Raw genomic sequence first — 22,224 nt, 5'->3', positions numbered from 1 at the left:
ACAAACTCGGCACCGGTTTTCACGTCTTTGGGTCTCGTCAGCGGGCTCATGACATGAATACTCACGTGACAAGTGGGGCTCCACCACCAACACCGTGGGGCCCATTCAGCACAAAGCAGCAATATTCTGTACAAAAAGAAAAAAAACTCGGGTACTGTTGTGGAGCAATAGAGGAAATTGCGCGGACAAATGTCTTTCTCTATGAAAGGCTGTGATTTCAAATCCTGTTTGGGGATTGACTCAGCCCATCATCCCTCTGGGCTTCATTTAAATAGGTACCATTTTGAGGGGGGTAACTTTCCTGTGGATGGACTCGTCCCCGTCTAGGATTGTGGAATTTCCACCGTGAGCTCAGGGGAAGGGGGGGGGGGCTGGAAACATAAAATTAGCACCAATGCCTCAATGCTCATTTGAGCGGCAATCACTCCGCCTTGTTGTATAAGGGGCGCAGTCAAAACGTTGTAATCATAGTATGTGCAGCAACTAAAGACTGCTCCCTGTTTCGAAACCCAATTATTTTCCTCTCGAAGAGTGCACTGCCATGCAAATGGAGTACATAGTTTCAAATCTCGACGTGCACGCTCGAGTTAAAACGCCAGTTTTGAATAATGAGCAAGCAGCGGCAGAACGTAATTCTCCTCATTTGTCACCAGGGGTGGCTGTGATTGCAGCCGAGGGGTCACTTTGGCACCGACGGATCTTAGAGGCTTCTCTCTACGTTCTCAACATTTCCACTGAGTTCGCAACACGTCGTGTTTCCACCTCGGCCCCCATCCGAACGACTCCATCTAACGGCCCTTCTCAGAAGAAGGGGTTTTATCCACCCGGTGGATACGCGAACGTTTTCAGTGCCGCCTGAGAGTGCTGCATGAGCGTTCACCCTCCACGCACCCCAACGCACAGTTTTCTGCGCTCGTGAAATCGGTGACGCTTTCCGATGGTTCCCCGCTCGAGTACAATGTGAAGCGCGTGTCAGAATCGGAATGTTTATTGAAACTGGAGGAATCCGATGAGCTATTAAGCTTTTCACAGATGTCCAGTATATATGAGCCATATACGAATATGAGTTCCATGTTTACATTTTAGCACTGTGGTGTACGTGCAGGAAGCAATATGCACCTCATGGTCTTGGGATGCAAGTGATATAAACGACGCTATAAAGGATACAATTATTAGTATTATTTCTGTTACAGGTTTTCTTGTCTTTGAGTGGATATTTCTTAAACGTGACTGATACTGCTCAATCCAAACCGTTGGGCAATTATTAAATAGTATGAAAACAATGGGCACACCACGTCCCGTCGGCAGGTTTCGTGTGGCGAGGTAAAGTGTGGGTCCTCTCTCATCTTCCAAGTTGTCAGGCCGCCATGGCAGAGTGGGCCAAACAATAACTTCTGGAACTCCCTCTAGTGGAGCCCCTTCTGGCAGCAGTGGCCTGAGCCAGACATTGCAAGGCTCCACCTTTAACTTTATACATCTTGATGACTACTGTATATACAAACAAACATGACTCGATGTTATATTTCGATGTAAAGCTTTCGTGACTGCAGGGATTCATCTTCTTGGTTCTTTCGGTAAAGTCACGTAGAAGGGAAATAATAAAATAATAAAAATAAAACATAATAAAATAATTCTCACGACGTTTCGGCCACACCTGAGGACGGCTGCTTACGTTGTGGCCGAAACGTAGTGAGAATTATTTTATTATGTTTTATTTTTATTATTTTATTATTTCCCTTCTACGTGACTTTACCGAAAGAACCAAGAAGATGACTCGATGTTGTTGTTCCGTCCTATTTCTTTCTCTTCCCTCAATGACATTTGAACTTCACTGGAAATTACACGTCAACGTTTATTTGGAATGATCACAGCAAGCGGTGCACCACCCTGTGTCATACAATGGCTCACGTCAAGTGTCAATCTTTAGCCACAATAGGTGCCTCTGTGTAGCACAACTTTTGTATGACCTTCAAAGAGAATCCATCACATGCATGTGAATTTTATATTTATTATTATTATTAGTTTCTCCAGAGCTGGAATAATTCACGTTCATTGATGAGACCACCAACTCGCTAAACTCAATGGCCCAGTTTGATTAAACATTGGTAAAGGTTACGCGTGTACGTTGCACTTCCTTCGCGCCGTACGTAGCCAACCGTGCTAATCCGGAGGTGTTGCTTTTATTTAAAGTCTGTATCTGGGCAGCGCCTGGTCAGCACTCTTGCCGTGTTCACGAAGCAACCCGAACAGCCTGACTGCCTTCACTGCCGTTCGTGTCGATCAGAATACGCCGATAAAGCCAACGGTGTTAGCATTTTCCACTGTCGTTCGTTTAACTCATTACGACGAGGCAAAATCTCATTAGGGCCACTTTCATTACGCTGTGGTTCTGCAATGATTCGCTAAATTAAGTCTTACATTGACAATCATGGGTGTTCATTTTAGTCGTTTAATTTCATAATAACAGTCCTTTGTCGTGAGTTTTAGCAAAGCATGGCTATCAATGAAGATATGTAGCACAGTATGGGATCACTTGATGCGTTTTGCACAATATACAAACCTCACGGCAAGCTGCGTTCAAATTCCTGCCAATGCAAACGTCGCAGTGATCAGTATGACAGCCTGTCACAGACCTCCCCGATGTAAACTCTGCCTAAAATACAAGCCTAATGTGGTATCACCAACATTAGCACCATGCACCGTGCAAGGTTGTGGTCACTCTGTTCTGTTGTTTGCCATTCTAGCCATGATAAGTGCTTGGTAATAGCATATCTAGACTGTGAGTGTATACATCTTGACTTAAAGCTTTCGTGACTGCAGGGATTCATATCTTGGGTCTTTCGGTAAAGTCACGTAGATAGGTTCAAAGAAAATAAGAAAAAACTACGACGTTTTGACCGCAACACAAGCAATCGTCATCAGGAGACGACCGCTTGTGTTGCGATGGAAACGTCGTAGTTTTTTGTTATTTTTTTGTTATTTTCTTTGAACCTATCTACGTGACTTCACTGAAAGACACAAGAGTCTGCTGTGGGTGAATGTGTGTGTGTGGGGAGCAGTAGTGTAGTGGTTGGCATGCTGCGCTACGAACCTAGTCACCCAGGTTTGATTCCAATTCATGCCCAACACCAGTGACAATTATCTGAACCGGTCCTGGGCTTCTTCTAGGTCGAGTCAGCCTCAAATGAGTACCTAGTGTGGTGGGTAAACATCGCGACTGGGGAGACAAAGGCGGCTGGCCACCCACCCCCTCGTGTGCCGTGCCGGCCTTCAAAGGTGCTCGCTAATGGCACTTGCTCCTATAGTCTGTTAAGGCTATACGGAGGATCAATGTCTTTGTTTGTACATTATAAGTGAATGCAAATGCTATGCACCTTACTTGGGGTATTGGGCAACATGTACAGGATGTGTGTGCATTTCCATCCACGTATAGTGAACCCAGTAGGCTGCCCTAGTTGATACTGCGCGTGTATCAACCGTAAAAGACACGTGCCGTCTGCTTCACAGTGGACGTGAAAGATCCCGTGGTGTAATTTCACAAGAGTTGGCTATCGTCTGCTGGCGTCATTCAAATTCACCGCAGTTTACTCAATCGGGATTACGCACAGCAGCGATCATCGCCTCCCCCCCTTACTGGCAGACTGATGTCCACTTACAGGCCAGGTGCCATGTAACTTTTGCCACCCAGGGACAGCTGCCACTGGCTGCTTGTATCGTGGCCGAAACGACGTGAGAATTTTATTATGTTTTATGTTAATTTTATTATTTCCCTTCTACGTGACTTTACCGAAAGATCCAAGAATATGAATCCCTGCAGTCACCAAAGCTTTAAATCGAAATTTAAGTTCCAATGGTTAAGGTGAGATGTGGTCTAAGAAATGTTGAGTTGTTGAGGCAATAAAGTGCATCCTAAATGTCAAATATGATGTTCCTGTGAACCTTCTTTCACTTGTCAATGTTTCACCGGTTGCTTTATTTGTCTGGACCTTCAACGATGTAACTTGGCAATGTTTTCTAAATGTAAATGTTTCGGGGCGAATGTACGACATTTTTCGCGTGATAACGTGCAAGAGGATTCATGCGCACCTACAGTTGTAGTTTCGTCGTTGTGCAATATCTCAAAAGAGAAGCAGATTGGACCCTGTTTGGTATCGTGCTGTAAAGTTCTCGGATTAGAGGCCACCTGAGAATGCCAGTCATACTTGGTGTTGGCATTTGAAGGTCAGGTTTTGGTGAGTCACTTCTGAACCACTGGTTCGGCACATTTTATATATTTATAATTTTACTTTGTTACCCAGGAGAAAGCCTCACTGAATTTCAAAACATTTTCACGAGGATCAGCGTGTGAATCTTTGGCCCCATACCAGTTACATTCTATGTTTTTTTTAAGCTACTGAAGGAACCTGGAAGACATCCCATGTAGAATAGAGGAGAAGACCTCTGATTATCACGTTTGGTGCGATAGAAGTTCAACACCCATACATACAAACTCCACACAGAATGGGACATGAGTCAGGAATTGAACTTCGGGCCTTCCTGCCACGATGCACGAGAGTTACCGCTCACCACCCTGCCTCAAAAACTACTGCAATTTGCATAAAACACTCATCTGCTGGGAATTGCAGTAGAGAGTGGGTTTATGACCTAGATTGAGCCTCCTTGTTTCCTAGACATGGGTTTTTTCATTTTCCTGGGCAGCCTATTTTCTCCCAGGCACAACATATCCTAAAAGACCTATGCAACTAAACTAACACTAAACTATGTTTTACTTCTTCTTGGTTCTTTCGGTAAAGTCACGTATAAGGGAAATAATAAAATACTAAAAATAAAACATAATAAAATAATTATCACGACGTTTCGGCCACAACGCAAGCAGCCGTCCTCAGGTGAAGAACAGGTTTGTCGGAAAGACAGCATTTGAATGAGCACCACCAAGCTTGGCAGCGTATATTTAAGCTGGGTGGGAGGGGGAAGGGCGCCTTGACAAAGGAATTTGCATTTCAAGAGGAATTTAGCATATTTATATTTATTTATTTTTAAATCGAAATTTATGTTTTAATTTAGCAGGCAAAGCCCACTGACCTTCATACCTTTTTTACAGAAGCAACCTGGCCACAAATGAAAGCTAAATGAAGTGGCTTATCACGTGGAATGTTCTCACAGCCAAATACTCTTCAACGCGTGATGTTTCTAAATGTGGAGGGAAAAACCGGAAGACCCGGAGAAAAATCCACGTGACCACGGGGAGAGACATGCAAGCTGCACACATACAGGCGTCAAGGTCAGGATGGAACCCACGACCTCCTGTGTTGTATACCAGGCGTCAAGATAGTTAACATCTTGCCAACGTGGCGCAAACATCCCAGAGATAACTATTATGAAAAACGACGTTGCAGGTTCCAGCGTTGAAGGTTCCATGAAGCATTTTTGGGTAAAGCTTTTCAATATTAATGAATGACCCAGCTGTGCCGGCTCAGGCATGAGTGAGTGTCTGTTGTCCTTAATTGGGATGATTTGTCTGGCACTTATGTTTTATGTGTTTTTAAGTCTCCTGAATGGCAAATTGCTACACGCGTAAAACAGTTGACAGCTGTTGATAAAGTGTCTGCTTGTCTGCCCTGAACGCCTTTTGAATGCAAGGAAGATATCGCTGTGAACTATAAACACGTGATTAATGATGTAGTAGGAGTCATCTTATTCAAGTAATGCAGAACACAATTTAGGTCATGTTAACGGAAACAAATTGGATTGAAACCTCCCCGTGAACCTATACGGTGTATAGATTGCTTGTGCAAGTATTCTCTTTTTTGCTGGACATTATAACGTCATTGTAAATCCATTAGGTTCAACCTGAGAAATTGGACTATAAGTTGACAAGACAAGAAATAAGAACAGATGTGTATGTAACACATTGGTAAAAATGGAATGTGTGTACGTGTGCACGAGCTAGCACCACATATTGTGTCATTGTGCCTGTATAGTTGGGGTTGTGTGTGTGCATACATGAGGGGAGTGCTAGTGGCGAGCTGTTAATTACCTCGCCTGGTATGCAGGAGGTCGTGGGTTCGATCCCAACCCTGACACCTGTATATTTGGAGTTCACATGTTCTCCCCATGGTCACGTAGATTTTTATCCACGTCCTCCGGTTTTCCCTCCACATTTAGAATCAACATCACGCGCTTAGAGTATTTGGCTGCGATACCTTTCCATGTAATAGGCCGCTTCGTTGAGCGATCATTTGTGTCCAGGTCGCTTTTGAAAAAAAGAGCTGCATAGCTCAGTGGGCCTTACTTGGTACAATAAAAAAAGAGTTTAGTTGTTAGTACACTGCACTTCAGAGCCGGCACCTCGAGTTCGATTCCTGCTCACGGTCAATAATAGTGACGAGTATTTGAACTGGTCCTGGGCCTTCCCTAGGAGGACTGGGCCTTAAACGAGTACCTGGTATGGTGTGTATAACATCAGCGGTGGGGAAACAAAGACGGTGAGGCATGGTGTTGGCCACGCCCTCGTGTGTCGTGCCGGCCTTCATAGGTGCTCGCTAACAGCACTTGCCCCAATAGTCTGTTTAAGGCGACATGGGAGATCTTTGTTTTTGTACGTGCGTGCATGTAATCTAACCTTTGACACCTGAGTCTGTCGCCTGACCAGTCAGTGAGCATTCGACACTTCACTTGGCCACAAGGTGCACTGAACCTGGCACAAGTACTATGGTGATATTACCATGACCATGGCACAGCTGCCATTTTCAACGTGTAAGGAGCTCCGGGTCTTCTCAGTCACAATCATGCCCCCTCATCTGTACGCTCGCAAATTGTGGATCCATTTACAGGAACACCTGCAATGGCTTGAAATGTTACGGCTGGCCTGGCTACAAATCCAATCTTGGGTTTAACCAGACTCCATAGTGTTAGGAATTCGCATGTCGTTTAAAGATCTGACCAAAGTCCCATCGGTGAGCTCCATCAGCAAGCGGAAATGCTTCAGCTGAGTCATGTAGCCCACACGTTCAGCCACCGCTTGCCCAAGCAGCTTCTGTTTGGTTACTTAGAGGAGGTGAAATGGGCATGGCATGGACTAGAGTAGAGGTCAGAAACCCGCGGCTCCTGAGCCGCACGAGGGTGGCTCTTGTTATTCCGTTTGCTGACCCCTGACCATGGGAGTCCATTTTACCATCGGCAGGGGTCAGCAACCTGCGGCTCCGGAGCGGCGTGCGGCTCTTTAAGGACTGCTTTGTGACAGTTATGTTATGAAGGACCCACCGTCTCGTATGCACCGTAGTGCATTGCGGCTCTTGAAATGTGAAGGTTTCCTTTTTTTTACAGAATTCGAACAAAAAATGTCGCTTCTTGTTTTTTGGTTTGCCGACCCCTGGACTAGAAAATAAGTTGAAATGGTGCAGGAGAACTTGGAGCTGGGTGAATTTGCCTGTGACTGGCACTAGCAGTTGTTAAGATCAGCCTCTGCGGAGGAGGCTCGTGAAGGACGCTACTGGGCAGTTAGAGCCACTCGCCCCTCCAGCAACAATGCTAGGTAGGAGAGAGGCGCTAACGAGCAGTGAATTGGTTTGCATAAACCAGGGCGAGGTGGCGCAGTGGGGAATCCAGCTGATGTGTCTGCCGGTGATCGTCTCAGTCATTTAACCCACAACACCTCGATGTGTGTGTCCTGCGACCTCTTGCTGCCAATCCATCGATACTTTAGGTGGTCTTAAAGTAAACCTAAGCTGGCACAAACACCGTGGTGATGTCGGTGGTACATAACAGGGAATGCCGGTTGTTGACCTTGCTGTTGTTGCTCGTGTGTGTGTTTGTGCCTTTGTTGGGAGCGTGTGGCGTAGTGGTTAGCGCGCTGCGCTACGAACTCGGCCAGCCGGGTTCAATTCCCACTCATGGTCAACATCAGTGACGATTATCTGAACTGGTCCTGGGCCTCCCCTATGTCGACTCAGCCTCCAATGAGTACCAGGTGCGATGTGTAAACATCGTTACTTGGGAGACAAAGGCAGCCGGGCATGGTGCTGGCCACCCATCCCCTCGTGTGCCCATGCCGGCCTTCATAGATGCTGGCTAACAGCACTTTCCCCAACAGTCTGTTAAGGGTACAGGAGGATCTTTGTCTATGTGCACGCTACAGGATCGCTAACTTCCTGAGCATTAGATAGCACTCTAATGAGATCATGTATGATGTGTACATTCAAGTAATTCAGTAAAATACCAATTATAGCTCGTGGAAAAATGTGGCCCAAGAAGGTGCTTTTAGCTCTGTGTAACGATTAAGGCGTCGCTATGGATATACAATACAGGTTTGGATATTATTATTTTTGTTGTTGTTGTTGTTGCAATTATAGATTAATTCCAGGAAATTAAACATTGTACATTTGAACTCGTGACACTCTATAGAGTAACTCACTCTGGCGTATAATGGGACAGGGTTTTAAATATCCATTTTAGCATTGGACTCACAATTAAGAGCGTGGAAGTTAGAATCCCACTCGCAGCCCATTGACTGTATGCATAGTTAATTGAACGTTGTAATAAGTTTGGTTATTTAGCCCCATCATTATTCAGCATCCAAGTTGTTTTGTTGACTTATAATTGGCCCTTTGGTAAAAACGTCCTCATTATACATTCATAATCAAGGCTTTTGGGTTAGATCGCGTCATTATAAATGTGTCGCAACCCTCCATCATATTAACCGCTCTGATAGCCACAGACTTAGTGCAGCCTGGAAGCTTATTATTAAGTAATATACAATAAATGTTACAATTCCTTAAAGAGGAATCACATACTAATTAACTGATTACTAATCTTTCGATTTAAAGCTTTCGTGAATGCAGGGATTCATCTTCTTGGTTCTTTCGGTAAAGTCACGTAGAAGGGAAGTAATAAAATAATAACAATAAAGCATAATAAAATAATTCTCACGACGTTTCGGCCACAACGCAAGCACTCTGTCTTGTCGACAGACATGTTCTTCACCTGAGGACGGCTGCTTGCGTTGTGGCCGAAATGTCGTGATAATAATTTTATTATTTTTTATTTTTATTATTTTATTACTTCCCTTCTACGTGACTTTACCGAAAGAACCAAGAAGATGATTACTAATCTATTATATAATTGCAATACCCCCCCACCTCCGCCTCTGATCTCGAAACCTGATCGGGTTCAACAATGATGACGCCATCCTGCACTATTTAAGACCGGAAGCAGGTGGATGGCTTCACGATTCCGACAAATCGCCCGAAGATGCTGGATGCAATTACCAGCGAAACGTCGTACTCAAATTCGGAATGTTGTGGATTCACTCTTCAAACACACCGGTGGGCTGAAGAAGTAACTAATTGGCGTTTTGTCAATGTGACACATTTTTTACTGATTGGCCGTGTCGGGTGGTGGAGGGTTGCGACACATTTATGAATAATACTGGTCGCGAAAGCCTACGTGTTAAACAAACGTACTCATTATAATTGATGTATTTTCTATCATGACGATCATCAGCCACGGTCGCTCCCCAATCTGCCACCATCTCTCACGATCCTGCAGCGCAATGAGCCACCGTGCGCTTGCACGCGAGTTCGTTTCGTCGCTCCGTCTCAGCGGCAGGCGTCCTCTCCGGGATGCGTTCTGTGCGCTCCGTCGTTATTCTTGATCACGGCTCATCTCCTTCTACTGACGTGTCTCGCCCGAGCCCACTTACTTCCCTTGGCAGTTTGAACGATGCCATTGACCCCTGCTCTCTAATTCCTCGTGTTCCTCCTTCTGTCTCTCGGTGTAAATGATAAGCTTGCGTCTCCGCTCGCTTGTTTGCGCGCTTCGCAGTTGCGTTTTGTTAAGGAACCATATCTCTGAAGCGCCGTCATAGCGCAGGTAGTGTGCGTGCTGGTTAATGGCATTGTTCTTTAGGCACAGTACGTTTACGTTTCATTATCAAGGTCAGTTTTCCAAAAGCACTCGAATGATCCGTATTCCAGACTGTCTTAGATTGCACACATTCTGTTGTGTTTTCCAGCCGTGTTCTTCACCGCATCGCGCACTTTCAGATGCACTTCTGCGGCCGTCTGGAACGATCTTCTCTCTGATCTTAGGAAGAAACTGGAAGCTATGCACTTTTAGATCGAGATTGAAAACTCACTTCGTAAGAACTGCTTTTTGTGTTTAGTTTACTGTCCTTCCCCGCACCTCCGATTTGCACAGTTGGCTGCATACGGTACAAACGAAGTTCAACATATATGCATACATACGTGCATATCTCCTAATGTTTATATATATAATGGCATGGGCAATGTGTAGTCGGCAATGCAACTGACAAAGGGCTTTTGTTCATGTTCCAACAAAAAGCCAAGATTATTGTTTCAGCCGACATCATTCGGGCCTCCGTCCATCCCAAACAAACAGGCGCAAGCCTTCTCAAGCGACGTTCAGCGTGCCATTCGAAACAAAATAGAACAAAGAACCGTCTCCTAGGAGAAACGATTTGGCGTTAAGCTGCGGAGCTGGCGACACCAACATCACGGTTCATCGTTGGGTTTGGGATCAGAGAGCAGTGTGAGTGAAATGTGTTTGTCGTACGCCCTCCTCCACCCGACACAGCCCACTGACAATATATTACCGCCTCTGACCACTGCCTGATGATGCTGGTGGTAGCTACCAGTGAAACAATTTTTTTTTTTACTTTACCAGGTAAGGCCCACTGAGCTATATAGCTCTTTTTCCGAAGCGCCTGACCACAAATGATAGCTCAACGAAGTGACTTATCAGCCCAAGACTCTAAACGCATGTTTCTAAATTTGGAGAGAAACACCGGAGGACCCAGAGAAATCCACGCGACCACGGGGAGAACGTGCAAACTCCTCACGTCGGTACCCAATTGTTGAATGTGTTGTGGATTGCTCCCCTGCTTATGCAGTAACAAAATGGCCTCGTTTGTTGGCGTGACAATTTTATTCATCGGCTGTGTCCGGTGGAGGAGGGTGTACTACACACATTGTGACCCAAAGGTCAATGATGATATTGGTCACGATAGCCTACGCGTTAAACTAACATCATGGGTTAAATTAACGCTGGTGTGGTGGCTCAAGAGACAAGCTTGGTGGAGCATGTTTGACGTCATGTGCATGTGTAATCCACATGCATGTTCAACAGGATGCCTGCAGGGGGCAGTAGAGCAAGTAGGTTAATTATGAAGTTTGAGTATTCTTTGCCCATTTCTCTCAGTGTTCTCCTGGTATTCAGGTTTTCTTCCCATAGCTTTGTCAGCCACTACACAAAAGCAGGGGCAATTTTAAATCCACATCTCACTAGATCTCTACCTAAAATGAGTATCTGATGTTGGGCGTGAACTTTAACATTTGGTAGATAATGTTGGCCATACAAGCAGAATTCTAGCCACACCACTTTATCGTGTATAAATGTTGTCTTTAATAGATGCTCGGCCCCAATAATCCACACATTAGGCTGAACTGGTCATCTTTGTCACACATATACACTCTATTTTGAATCGATGTGTGTGTACGTATACGTACATGTGAATTGAGTGTGTAGGTATGCATGCATACTTATTGCCCTAACTATCCTATTCCTGTAAAGCGTCTAGCTAAGCCTCTGTATTTTACTCTTTATACGCCTATCGATCATCATGGCGGCTGACGCACTGCTCTCTAAACCCTGGACTCGATTCGCAGCTACGGCTGCCACCAGTGGCGAGTGATTTCTGAATCAGTCCAGAAGCCCCTTTCACCAACCTGCACTGACCAGCGTGATGAAGTACGGGCCACCAACCTCCACGACTGATGCGGGATTGAGGAAGCCTTCGACCAGCAGAGAACTGCCAAAGGGCTGAACATCAATGCAAGAGTTACAGAGCGAGCGGCTAATATGCCACATGCTCGCATTGCCACTAGACACCCAGAGGCAGCTTGACTAATACCCGCCGGCATAATGAGGGCCATGTGGTTGGTGTGCGAGCCACTAGATTAAACTCCGTTTTTCTGCCAACATCCGATGCAGATTTAACGAGAAGAGAAAAAAGAAGTGGCTCAAGTGGTCCTGCGCTGTAATGCACGATGGTCTAATCTCCCGCCGCATTAAAACATCCGTCTCGAGTGGATGGGGGTTTGCAAGCTTGGGCTTCCTGCTCGCGACAAATCGCTTACATCGAGTGCAAACGAATTTCAAGGCCCCCTCCAGCGTGCGCGGAGCTGTTAAGAAAATAAATAAATAAACGGGAATTACCCTTTGGCGCGCAAGCGTGCATTGGGTTTTGGATATGTTGGCGCGTGGACATGATTCACAGGCTCAAAAAAAAAAACCTTTCCACCATTGTCGTAACTGAGAAGTTTATAATAGCATTAGCGTGTACCGGAAAGTCACGTTCAGCATAAATACAGCACAAAGTGGAACAAAATCATTTATGCATGCTGGCTTGTCGGATTATTTGTAATAAATGAGTGAAACAGAGTAGGGGTGATAAAGAGATTGAACAGCACGTGGCATCTGCTTTCGTATTTTTTCTGCACGATGCTGAATGTGTCTCGGAGGCCCCCACAGTATTCTGGATTGGGCTTTCATGTCCCACGTCTTATTGTTCACGTCTTATATTCCTTACAGTGTGAAACGGAAAGCAAAATAAAGCGAAACCAGTGAGTGTCAGCAAATGGCATTAATATATGCCCCCTTGCCTATCGTACCCAGTGGCCAAGGCATCATTCATGTAACAGGACACTTTAAAAAGTCGAAAGCCAGCCCGGGATGTTTCGTTCTGAAACAAATGTTGCGGGAAATTATTAGTCCGGAAGCCTCAAAGCGGTCCGAGGACTGAAATGTTATTTTATTTTGATGCAGAACCAGATGCCTCACTCATACATCCACCGAAACAGCATGTAATGATTTTGCACATGCCTGCCTTATTTAAACCATATACCAGTTTTATATATATAAGAAACGCTTTGCGAGTTGTGATATATAGCGGTAGTGTCTGTAGAGGAGGTACATTGCCTTGGGCAGAACACTTACTCCAGAGAGATGGGGGGGTCGGTGCTCTCGCTGTCATCAAACCGAGGGGGCCTTGTGTGCCTATGTCTCGGCGAATGTAATCAAATTGGGTGAAGTGTAACAGAGTTCCGCCGGTGGTGACCTCTATAAAAATGGAAATGGCCCTGCGTTTGTCCACCCTGGCATCATCAGCGCCATGTTCCCGCATGGTCGCTGATGCAAGGCCCGACCTCACTTTCTCACCTTGAATGGACTGTTGGGGAGGGATCGCTTAATCGTCGCGTGCGAGTGCCCGTTCAAGCCAGAGCTGCTGTATACCCAGCAGAGGTAGGGGGAGGGAAGGGGGTGTTTACCGTGCGTGCCCAGCCACCTTTGTCTCCCCAGTGCTGTTATCGACGATATTGCACCAAGTATACATTTTAAGCCAAGTCTACCTGGACGTGGTTGAATAAAAATTCAGTCATAATTGCCTCCGATTAGCGCGGTCGGCTACGTACGGTGCGAAAGAAGTTCAATATAGATACAGTAGAACCCCTCTTAATGACGATAATTGGTTCCACAAACCGATCGTGAAGTGATTTGGTCGTTAAGCGAGTATAGGAAATACATGTTAAAGGCTTAAAGAGTTCCAATAGCATTCAACGTTACCATTTTTCACCAAAGAAACGTACTTTATAATATTTAAACAATGGATATTAATACATAAAGATACGAACAACATAAACACATCCAATTAAAATAAACACGGTTAATCAATGCATTAATTAATATTTACTATACAGTACCTACAACAGCCCGTCGTTAACAGGAGAATGGTTGGTAAGCGAACACATTGGGCTCTATGGAGGCACTACACTATCTATACACTACACTATACACTACACCACTATACACTACACTATACACTACACTACTATACACGACACTACTATACACTACTGTACACTACACTACTATACACTACACTATACACTACACTACTGTACACTACCCTACTATACACTACACTATACACTACACTATACACTACTATACACTACACTATACACTACTATCCACTACACATTGGGCTCTATGGAGGCACATCGTTAAGCGATTAGTCGTTAACAAGGGTGGTCGTTAAGAGGGGTTCGACTCTACATACGTAGTCGGAAATGGGATCGTTGCAAAATATGATTTAAGTGTCAGGCACCCATTGCTGTACACACAACAAATAAGTATCCCCCGTATTGCCTCTAGCAGACTGTTGGGTCAAGTGCTGTTAGCGAACACTTGTGAAGGCCGGCACAGCACGCGAGGGGTGGTGTGGACAGCACCCAGCTGGGCAGCCTTTGTCTCCCCAATGGTGACTATTTACAGGCCAACACGAGGCCCTCGTTTAAGGCTGAGTCGACCAAGGGGAGGCCCATAGTTTGATCAGATGTTCGCTACTGATGTTGGCCACGGCAGGAAATCACACTCGGGTAACTGGGGTTCATCACGTCCTGCAATAACCACTGCGATACCACGCCGCCAAGGGGCCGTCCATAAATGACGTCACGCACCTGGAGGGGGGGGGGATCATATATTTGTGACGATCAATATGCGCAACTTTAAATAAATATAGACAACACATTCTACTTAATTAAATAGACTTTTTTTATAAATGTTTTCTCCTACAACATCAGAGTGCAGCGCCACATTAAATACGCACTACAATGACAATAGTTTAGGGGGCAGAGCTTTGTGACATCATATTTGAGGGGGGGGGGTCTGACTTTTTGTGACGCCGTGTGACAAGTGGGGGGGGGGATCAAAAATCGTCCAAAATCGCGTGACGTCATTTATGGACGGCCCCCAAGCACAACGTACACTTGCTCCGGCAGGACGTGCACGATCATACAAGCACACAATGACGCGCGCACACAAGCTGCACGCACGCCCGCCCTACTTGTTGTGGGAACAGCCAGAGCAAGGCACGGTGAGATTCGGCGGAGTTTGCAGCGCAGCCACTGCGCATTATCCAGGGGGGCTCGGCAGTGGCTTAACTCAAGAGGAAACTGTCTGACCGCAGTGACAGGAGGATTAAGACTCGCAATGAATGACAGGACGATGTGGCACCGCCACCACCACCACCACCCTGCATATGTGCGTGCGTGCCCGTGCGCGTGCCAGGCATGTCTTGCCGTGGCACCAGGCGGAGAGAACTTTTAAGAATTACGCCAATGTGGCAGCGTCGCGTGCCTGCGTTTGTAAGACCGTGCGAGGTTTAACGCGCGTGTCCAGAGCTCGTCAAGGTTTTTTTTTGGGTTTAATCGTAACTTGACCCCGAGGCTGGACGTGCCCAGCATTTGTGCCACTTCGCCACCAGTGGGGATAAGCAGGTGGCAGACGACCCTTGCCTCGATCAGGGGACAGCTTTTCTCATGACTCCTCCGTGTGGCAATGTCTTGTCCAAAATGAGCACGTGACCTGCGTTATGTTTCTGCCCCCCCCCCGCACCTCATCCCCCTACCCCACCCCCCAACTAATATGGATGATGCGCTATGAAGAATGGCCATTGCACAAAATGTCACCGATTATATTTTTAGTTTTTAAGACCACAGTGTTCAAGACGAATGCGTTGAGGTGTTTTTTTTACTATAATTGTTTGTGCTTATGCACCACTGCCAACGCAACAACATCACTAGATAATCTGCTTAATGTGGATGATGTTTTTATTATTACCAGGTAAGGCCCACTAAGCTGGATAGCTCTTTTTTCAGAAACGACCTGGCCACTAATGACAGCTCAACGAAGTGGATTATCACGTGGCAATGATATAGCAGCCAAATACTCTAAACGCCCGTTTCTAAATGTGGAGGGGAAATCCGGAGGACCCGGAGAAAAAGCCACACAGTCACGCGAAGAAAGAGACACGCAAACTCCAAATACACAGCAGGCTTCAGGGTTCAGGATCGTACCCACGGCCTGCTTTGACAGGTCTTATGTGGGAACTTTAAAACGATACGCTTGTGTAACGTTGTTCTCTGAAGCAAAATGTGTGTGCTCTATGATAAGGGGGGAGAGGCCTTCACCCAGCAGTGGATTTACAAAGGGGCAATAAATTATTGCGTGTACATAATTACACACCCTTACATGTAACACTGTATATAGGAAGAATAAAGCACTTGGACCCGCCGGCGTTGTGCTATATATAGAATTAAAAACCCTATTAAATCTGAGAACATTCCACGTCCCATTTACACAGCAGATACACATTAACGGTCAGGGGGGAAAAAAGTCACCCAGACAATTGTACACAGCCTTATATAGTAAGCCTCAGTCCTCACAACAAATACCTCACCCCTAACAAAGCATCGCATGCCACATGATCTCATTCCAACGTCGTTCCGAATCATTCTCAACGGTACGCGCCGTACGGAATGGCAGACACACGTCAGCGTAGAGGTTTTTTTCTCTTCCGTTTATGCCATTGCATCGACTTTTTGGGGTCGCGCTGTTAGCTCGCCGATGTGTTTTCGGCTTCGGGGATTCCCGAAGAAGCTCCCAGCACGCGGGCCGAAACGTCGGGCATCATGTGGGCGAAATCCGTGAAACATCAGCCTACAAAAGAGGCTTCATGTCTGCGCAGTAAGATTACGGGCGTTGTTCGCAAAGGTTGCCGTGGAAAGCAGCCGTGCACTGAAAGTGTCACCGGTAAAAGCACGGTGGGTTCATACCTTTGCTGTGCCCTCCCGTGAGCCTATAAGGGGAGGGGGGGGTCCTTTTGTTGCCTCTGCTGTGTGCACAGAGTGAGCCTTGTTTGCTCGTGCGCAAGGCACATCGGCACCATTCAAGTGGCTTTCTAACGAGTGATATTAGCCCCTTAGTATGAGACTTGTTGTGTCATGCTTATATTTAACTAAGTCATGAATGGGGAGTTGGAGCAGTGGTGCAGTGGCGCAGTGGTTATCCTAAGTTCCATTCCCGGTCAGGTAGGATCGGGATGGTTTAGTTTTATCTGTATATGTTTGGGTGATTTTTTTTACTTTTCCTGTACTTTGCATGACTATCATGTTTTTGTAATGTTTGTCGCTGTAACGTTCTTACCCGCACCTACTGGACATTTGTGAAATATATCTTTATAGCTCATTGGATTCCTCCAGTTTTAATACATATTCAGATTCTGAATCATTATGAAATTAGCTTGCTATAAGTGTGTTCAAGAAATACTTAAGGGCTTCTGTCATTGGCCGAAGCAGCCCATACCATGGCTGGTGCTGAGCTTATTTGGCCTTCGAGGAGCCGCATTGCAAGACACAACACCTTCTCAAAGCAGTCGGCCAGAGGAAACACAGACTCCACGTTATCACCCCTGCAGGGAATTAAAACATGAATTAATGATGCCACGTGTGCAGTCAGGTTTATCTTTAATGTCGCCCGGCGGAGGGTCGCGCGATCAGAACAAACAGCGGACGATGAGAACAAACAGCGGACGATGAGAACAAACAGCAGACGGTCTAGCTTTGCACAGGATCCGCGTCACGGTAATTTGCAGACCTGTAATGTGACACATTGAGAGACTCTGATTGATTTTCTCTCCCCCCCTCCCCCATCTCATTTTGTACCATTGTCTGGCACTAAGGGGCACAGTAGGTGCAGATTGTACAATGTTGTTCGCAAGAAAATAAAATAAAATCCACTTCATCTCTCGCAAATTGAAAGAGCTTGATGAGTGTAATTTAGTTCGAGTCCTTCTTCAAAATTATGACTTTGTGCGTTTGTTATTCTGCATTCATTTGCGTGCTGTGGGGAGCAGTAGGTTAGCGGTTAGCGCCCTGCGCTACGAACCCGGCCACCCCAGTTCGATTCCCGCTCACGGCTAACACCGGTGATGGTCATCTGAACCGGGTATGGGCCTCCCCTAGCTTGCCTCAAAATGAGTACTTGGTGTGGTGTGTAAACATCGCCACTGGGGAGACAAAGGTGGTCGGGCGTGGTGTTGGCCACCAACCCCCCTCATGTGCCATGCCGGCCTTCATATGTGCTACTCGCGAACAGCACTTGCCCCAAAAGTTCTGTTCAGGCTATACGGGGGAATCGTTCTATTTTGTCATTTGCGTATCAAGTTCAAATGTTGGTGGCAGTGCTCATCTCAAATGGCGATTCTGGGCCAGCTGTGGACATTCCACATTCCTATAGTGGGTGCCATCCTCTGAACCCTATTGACCTTGCACGCCACGGGTTTGTCCATCGCAGAGGAATGTCGGGCAAGGTTAAATCGGGGGATTTTTAATTCACAGAATGGCAACTGTAAATCAAACGCTGCCAACACCACCACTCGGTAGGACACATACAGTATGCATGCTTGTAATCCAGCTTGGTTTCGATGTGATGCTTGGTTGCTCATGCATAGACGAATGCATGGATGAAGCCTGTACGACGAACGTGGTCCGACAGCTTATTCGACTTGAGCATCGTCGTGAAGAATAACTGCGCGGCCCGTGGGCGTTCAAACCTCCCCTCGGCGAAGGTGGCAGCAGAAGAATCGTAATGGCAGCAGAAACTGCTGCCGCCGCCGTGACTCAGTGCCGAACGTTCGTCTGAATCCGCGTGCCGTGACGCGTGCCGTGACGCGCCGTGACGTGGCGTGCCGTGGGCGTTGCGTGCGTGCAGGTGAACGGCGAGAACGTGGTGAAATGTGGACACCGGCAGGTTGTGGGGCTCATCCGGCACGGGGGCAACCAGCTGGGCATGAAGGTGGTGTCCGTGAGCCGCCGGCTGGAGCCCGAAGATGGCGTTCGCAAGAAAGGTACGACCCCTCCCCGCCCTCCCCACTCCCCTCCCCCCCGTTGTTCCACACGGATATCTTCCTCCTCCTGCTGCTGCTGCCAATCGCCGCCTCCCACAGCTACTAATCATTCTCGGTTTGATTATCGTCGGACGATCACAGCCGTATGTGTTAATGCATGGCACGCATGCGTAGCGAATGGGTGAATGAAGAAGCAGGTTGGTTGAAAGCTGATTGATCACTCGACCGATCTGGCTGGGTGGCACTGTTGTTAGAGCAGTCAGCTCACCGTCAGAAGGGCATGAGTTACAATCCCAGTGTGGGGTTGAACTCAGCCCATCATACTGCCAGAGTAACTAAAATGAGTACCACATGTTAAGCATTCAACATTGGCCATTATGTGGGGAAACTGGCCTCTGCCGCACGAATGTGGAAAATCCACCCATGATTCCTGGCTACGAATGGACAATAGCACTTCCCCGAGCTGGTTTGATTTTGGAAACACTTTGGTTTGACTTTAACAGCTTAACGTTGTGCCTTCCACGTCAATTTATCTTGGCAGTAATGTTTTAAGCAAGGCGCTGGTTTCTGGACGAGTTTCCCCTGTACTGAATCTCATCAGCAGGGAACGGCAAGTAAACAACAACAAACGTCGCCGGATTACCCCTTCGCATATATGTAATTGTGAGCCGTATCTTTAACGAAGCAGCACTTGCTTGTTTGGAGTAGCTGTGCTCTCATCGCACTGCAAGTCAACGTTGTGCTCTCTACGCCGCTCTCAACGGCTCCCGCCCAGAACATCCGGACCGCCTAGCGGCACGGTCCTCCGAGGCTTCGCGTGATTACAATTACGCATTTGATCAGCATTTATCTGAGCAGGTCGACGTACCCACGGACGTTATTCCCCACAAAATGCATGGCCATCGCCAGTGTTAACGTCAAAGCACAGCTGCGGCATAGTTCACCATGCAAACGGCCCTCACTCTCAGATTAACGGTTGGTCCACACCTACCTCGTTTTGGCTGCCAGATCTTCGGCAGGGCAATTATGACGACGATGTCACTTTGACTGAAGACCTTAGTGTGAGCGGCCAGAGATGGGCAGTATCTAAATGATAATCAATGTCTAAATTGCACGCTAATTCGTGTCTTAAGCCACGTGAGATGCGATGAATCGGTCATTCGTGTCTGCATTGCGCGACTCCAATAATTTGTCATTTCTAAGTACGTTGGCCATCTCTGTCAGACAGAGCAACTGTAGAGCGCATCACGAACCACTGTCCCCGTTGGAAAGGGGAACCTGGGAGAAGTTTTAGTTTTTCATTCAATTCGGGGCAAATTTTTATCTTCGGTTCGTTGGCTGAGCCTGGCACACGATGATCCCCTCGTGAAAATGAGATATATATGAGCTGTGATCAGAAGACGGGTCGCCTACGCTAATGCATGCCGCACACTAATCGCTTTTACTCGACGCGTGAAAACCAGCGGTCGTGGCAAAGCCGTGGAAAAGCAGTGCACGGACACCTTTGCCCTCCATTGTGTGATTAACCCTTAACCCTCACCAGCTCGAGCCCGCCCCCCGTGGGCCCACGGCGCGTTGTTTGCTTTGCCTGCGTGCACGCATTCGTTGTCAGAGCTGCTTGCATGCGTTTCAAGCCCGCATGCCTCACGACGCTGTCATGCCATTAGTCTTTTGTTGTGAGATACGTAATTAAAATAATTCCAGCATACCTGCACGAGTGTGCGTGCGCGTGCGTGTGTAGCCAGGTGGGGAGCGGTTGTGTAGTGGTTAGCACGCTGTGCGACAGATTCAGCGACCCGAGTTCGATGCCCGCTCACGGTCAACACCAGTGACGGTTATTTAAACCAGTCCTGGGCCTCCTCCTAGATCGACTCAGCCTTAAATGAGTACCTGGCGTGGTTATGTAAACATCAGCATTGGGAAGGCAAAGATGGCTGGGCGTGGTGTTAACCACCCACTCCCTCGTGGGCCATGCTGGTCATCATAGGTGCTCGCAAACAGCACTTGCCCCAACAGGCTGTGTCGGCTATATGGGGCTATCTTTTTGCGTGGAGATCTGTGCTACGAGCCTGATGACCTGACCTTGATTCCCGGTCATGGCTAACATAAGTGGTTCTGGATTTCTGAACATATCTTGGGCCCCCACTAGGCAAACCCAGCCTTAAAATAATTATAACTTGGTGTGTAAATATCAACACTGGGGAGACAATGATGGTTGGCCGTGGTTCTGGCCACACCACTCCCTTGTGCGCCATGTTGGCCTGAAGATGTTCTTGCTAACGGCATCTGCATACGGTGCGAAAGAAGTTCAACATACATACGTCGTATGCTCTGGGTGGTCCCAGCACATGCCTATAATCTAGCGATCTGGGGATTGGTGGATTGGCAGATCACCCATCAATGAGAGTCACATGTGCGCCTGTAGGAAAATCAGTACAGCAACTAAAGTGGAATTTGACCAATTCCCCTCATGTGTGTGGGTTTTCTCTAGGCACTCTAGTGTCCCTCCCACATATAAATAAAAACACGTGAAAAGTATTTGGCCAAATATTCCGAATATGTAATTTTAGAAAGAGTCTTAAAATCCAATGGGGCTTCCTGGTTACAGATTATTGCTGACGTATGCCGTGTGTGTCTTTGCATATGCAGACACCTGCCACAATCCCACCGTTTTGGTCAACTAGATTACACGTATCCATCATACTATATATTTTTTATCATGCTTACATTTGCAGTGCATCGATATGCCACGTGTTCTTTATATGTTCGCTCGCCTATCTGCATGCATGCATGTGTGCGTAACATTAATTTAACGCTTTGTTTAATCAGAAGGAAGCCCATCTTGTCTACTTGTCTATCTTGGCAAATGACCTCACTTCCTGCGTCGATGCTCATTGTCTCGTTGCGTTCGTTGATCTGCGATTCGTTTGGCACGCGGTGCTGCTCGTCGATATTGCATGCGCGCTCGACGGCTCCCCGTCCTCACCTTATACGCGACTCGAACTAATCATGAGTGTTTCTGTGTGGAATACAAGTATCAAAATATCGTCTGCTTATCCATTTCACTATTAATCACGCAGCACACAATTCATTCCAGCTTGCTCGGCCTTATTTGTGATTTCTAAGCATCCGTGTGAATTGATTGGTTGCCGAGAATGATTGTGGCTTACGGTGATGATGTCATTCCTGCACTCGCGTATGATCAAACTCGCATTAAGGTGTTTAACGCTTTTAAACGTTGCGATTTTGTAGATCGTCACATTAAGTTATGAATCAGCGAGATGAGGCTTTGTGGAATTACAACGTATTACATGCGCACTTGCGTAGGTTGCGCAGAGATTATAAAACTGGCACTTGCAATTTCGTCGTGACAACGCTCATGAAGCCAGCCGAATGTAATTTGCGGTTTGATAATGCACGTGCTGTATGTGCCGCGTGTGTAATTTTTTGCTATGATG

The 22,224-nt window shown here is 46.7% G+C and overlaps 1 protein-coding gene across 2 annotated transcripts in view; it reads left to right on the top strand.

Annotated features, from left to right (window-relative positions):
- LOC144936478 (SH3 and multiple ankyrin repeat domains protein 2-like) overlaps positions 1-22,224 on the top strand; it is a 672,911-nt gene that overhangs the window by 563,464 nt on the left and 87,223 nt on the right. For both annotated transcript variants that reach the window (XM_078863558.1, XM_078863557.1), the window contains one exon: positions 18,631-18,766. In XM_078863558.1, the coding sequence (XP_078719684.1) occupies positions 18,631-18,766 (136 nt within the window). The remainder of the gene's footprint in view (positions 1-18,630; positions 18,767-22,224) is intronic.

This window comes from Lampetra fluviatilis, chromosome 16, assembly GCF_964198595.1.
Source record: "Lampetra fluviatilis chromosome 16, kcLamFluv1.1, whole genome shotgun sequence".
NCBI classification, from domain to species: Eukaryota; Metazoa; Chordata; class Hyperoartia; order Petromyzontiformes; family Petromyzontidae; genus Lampetra; species Lampetra fluviatilis.
Note: the sequence above shows the minus strand (reverse complement) of the source record. Positions and strands in the feature narration are given on the sequence as shown.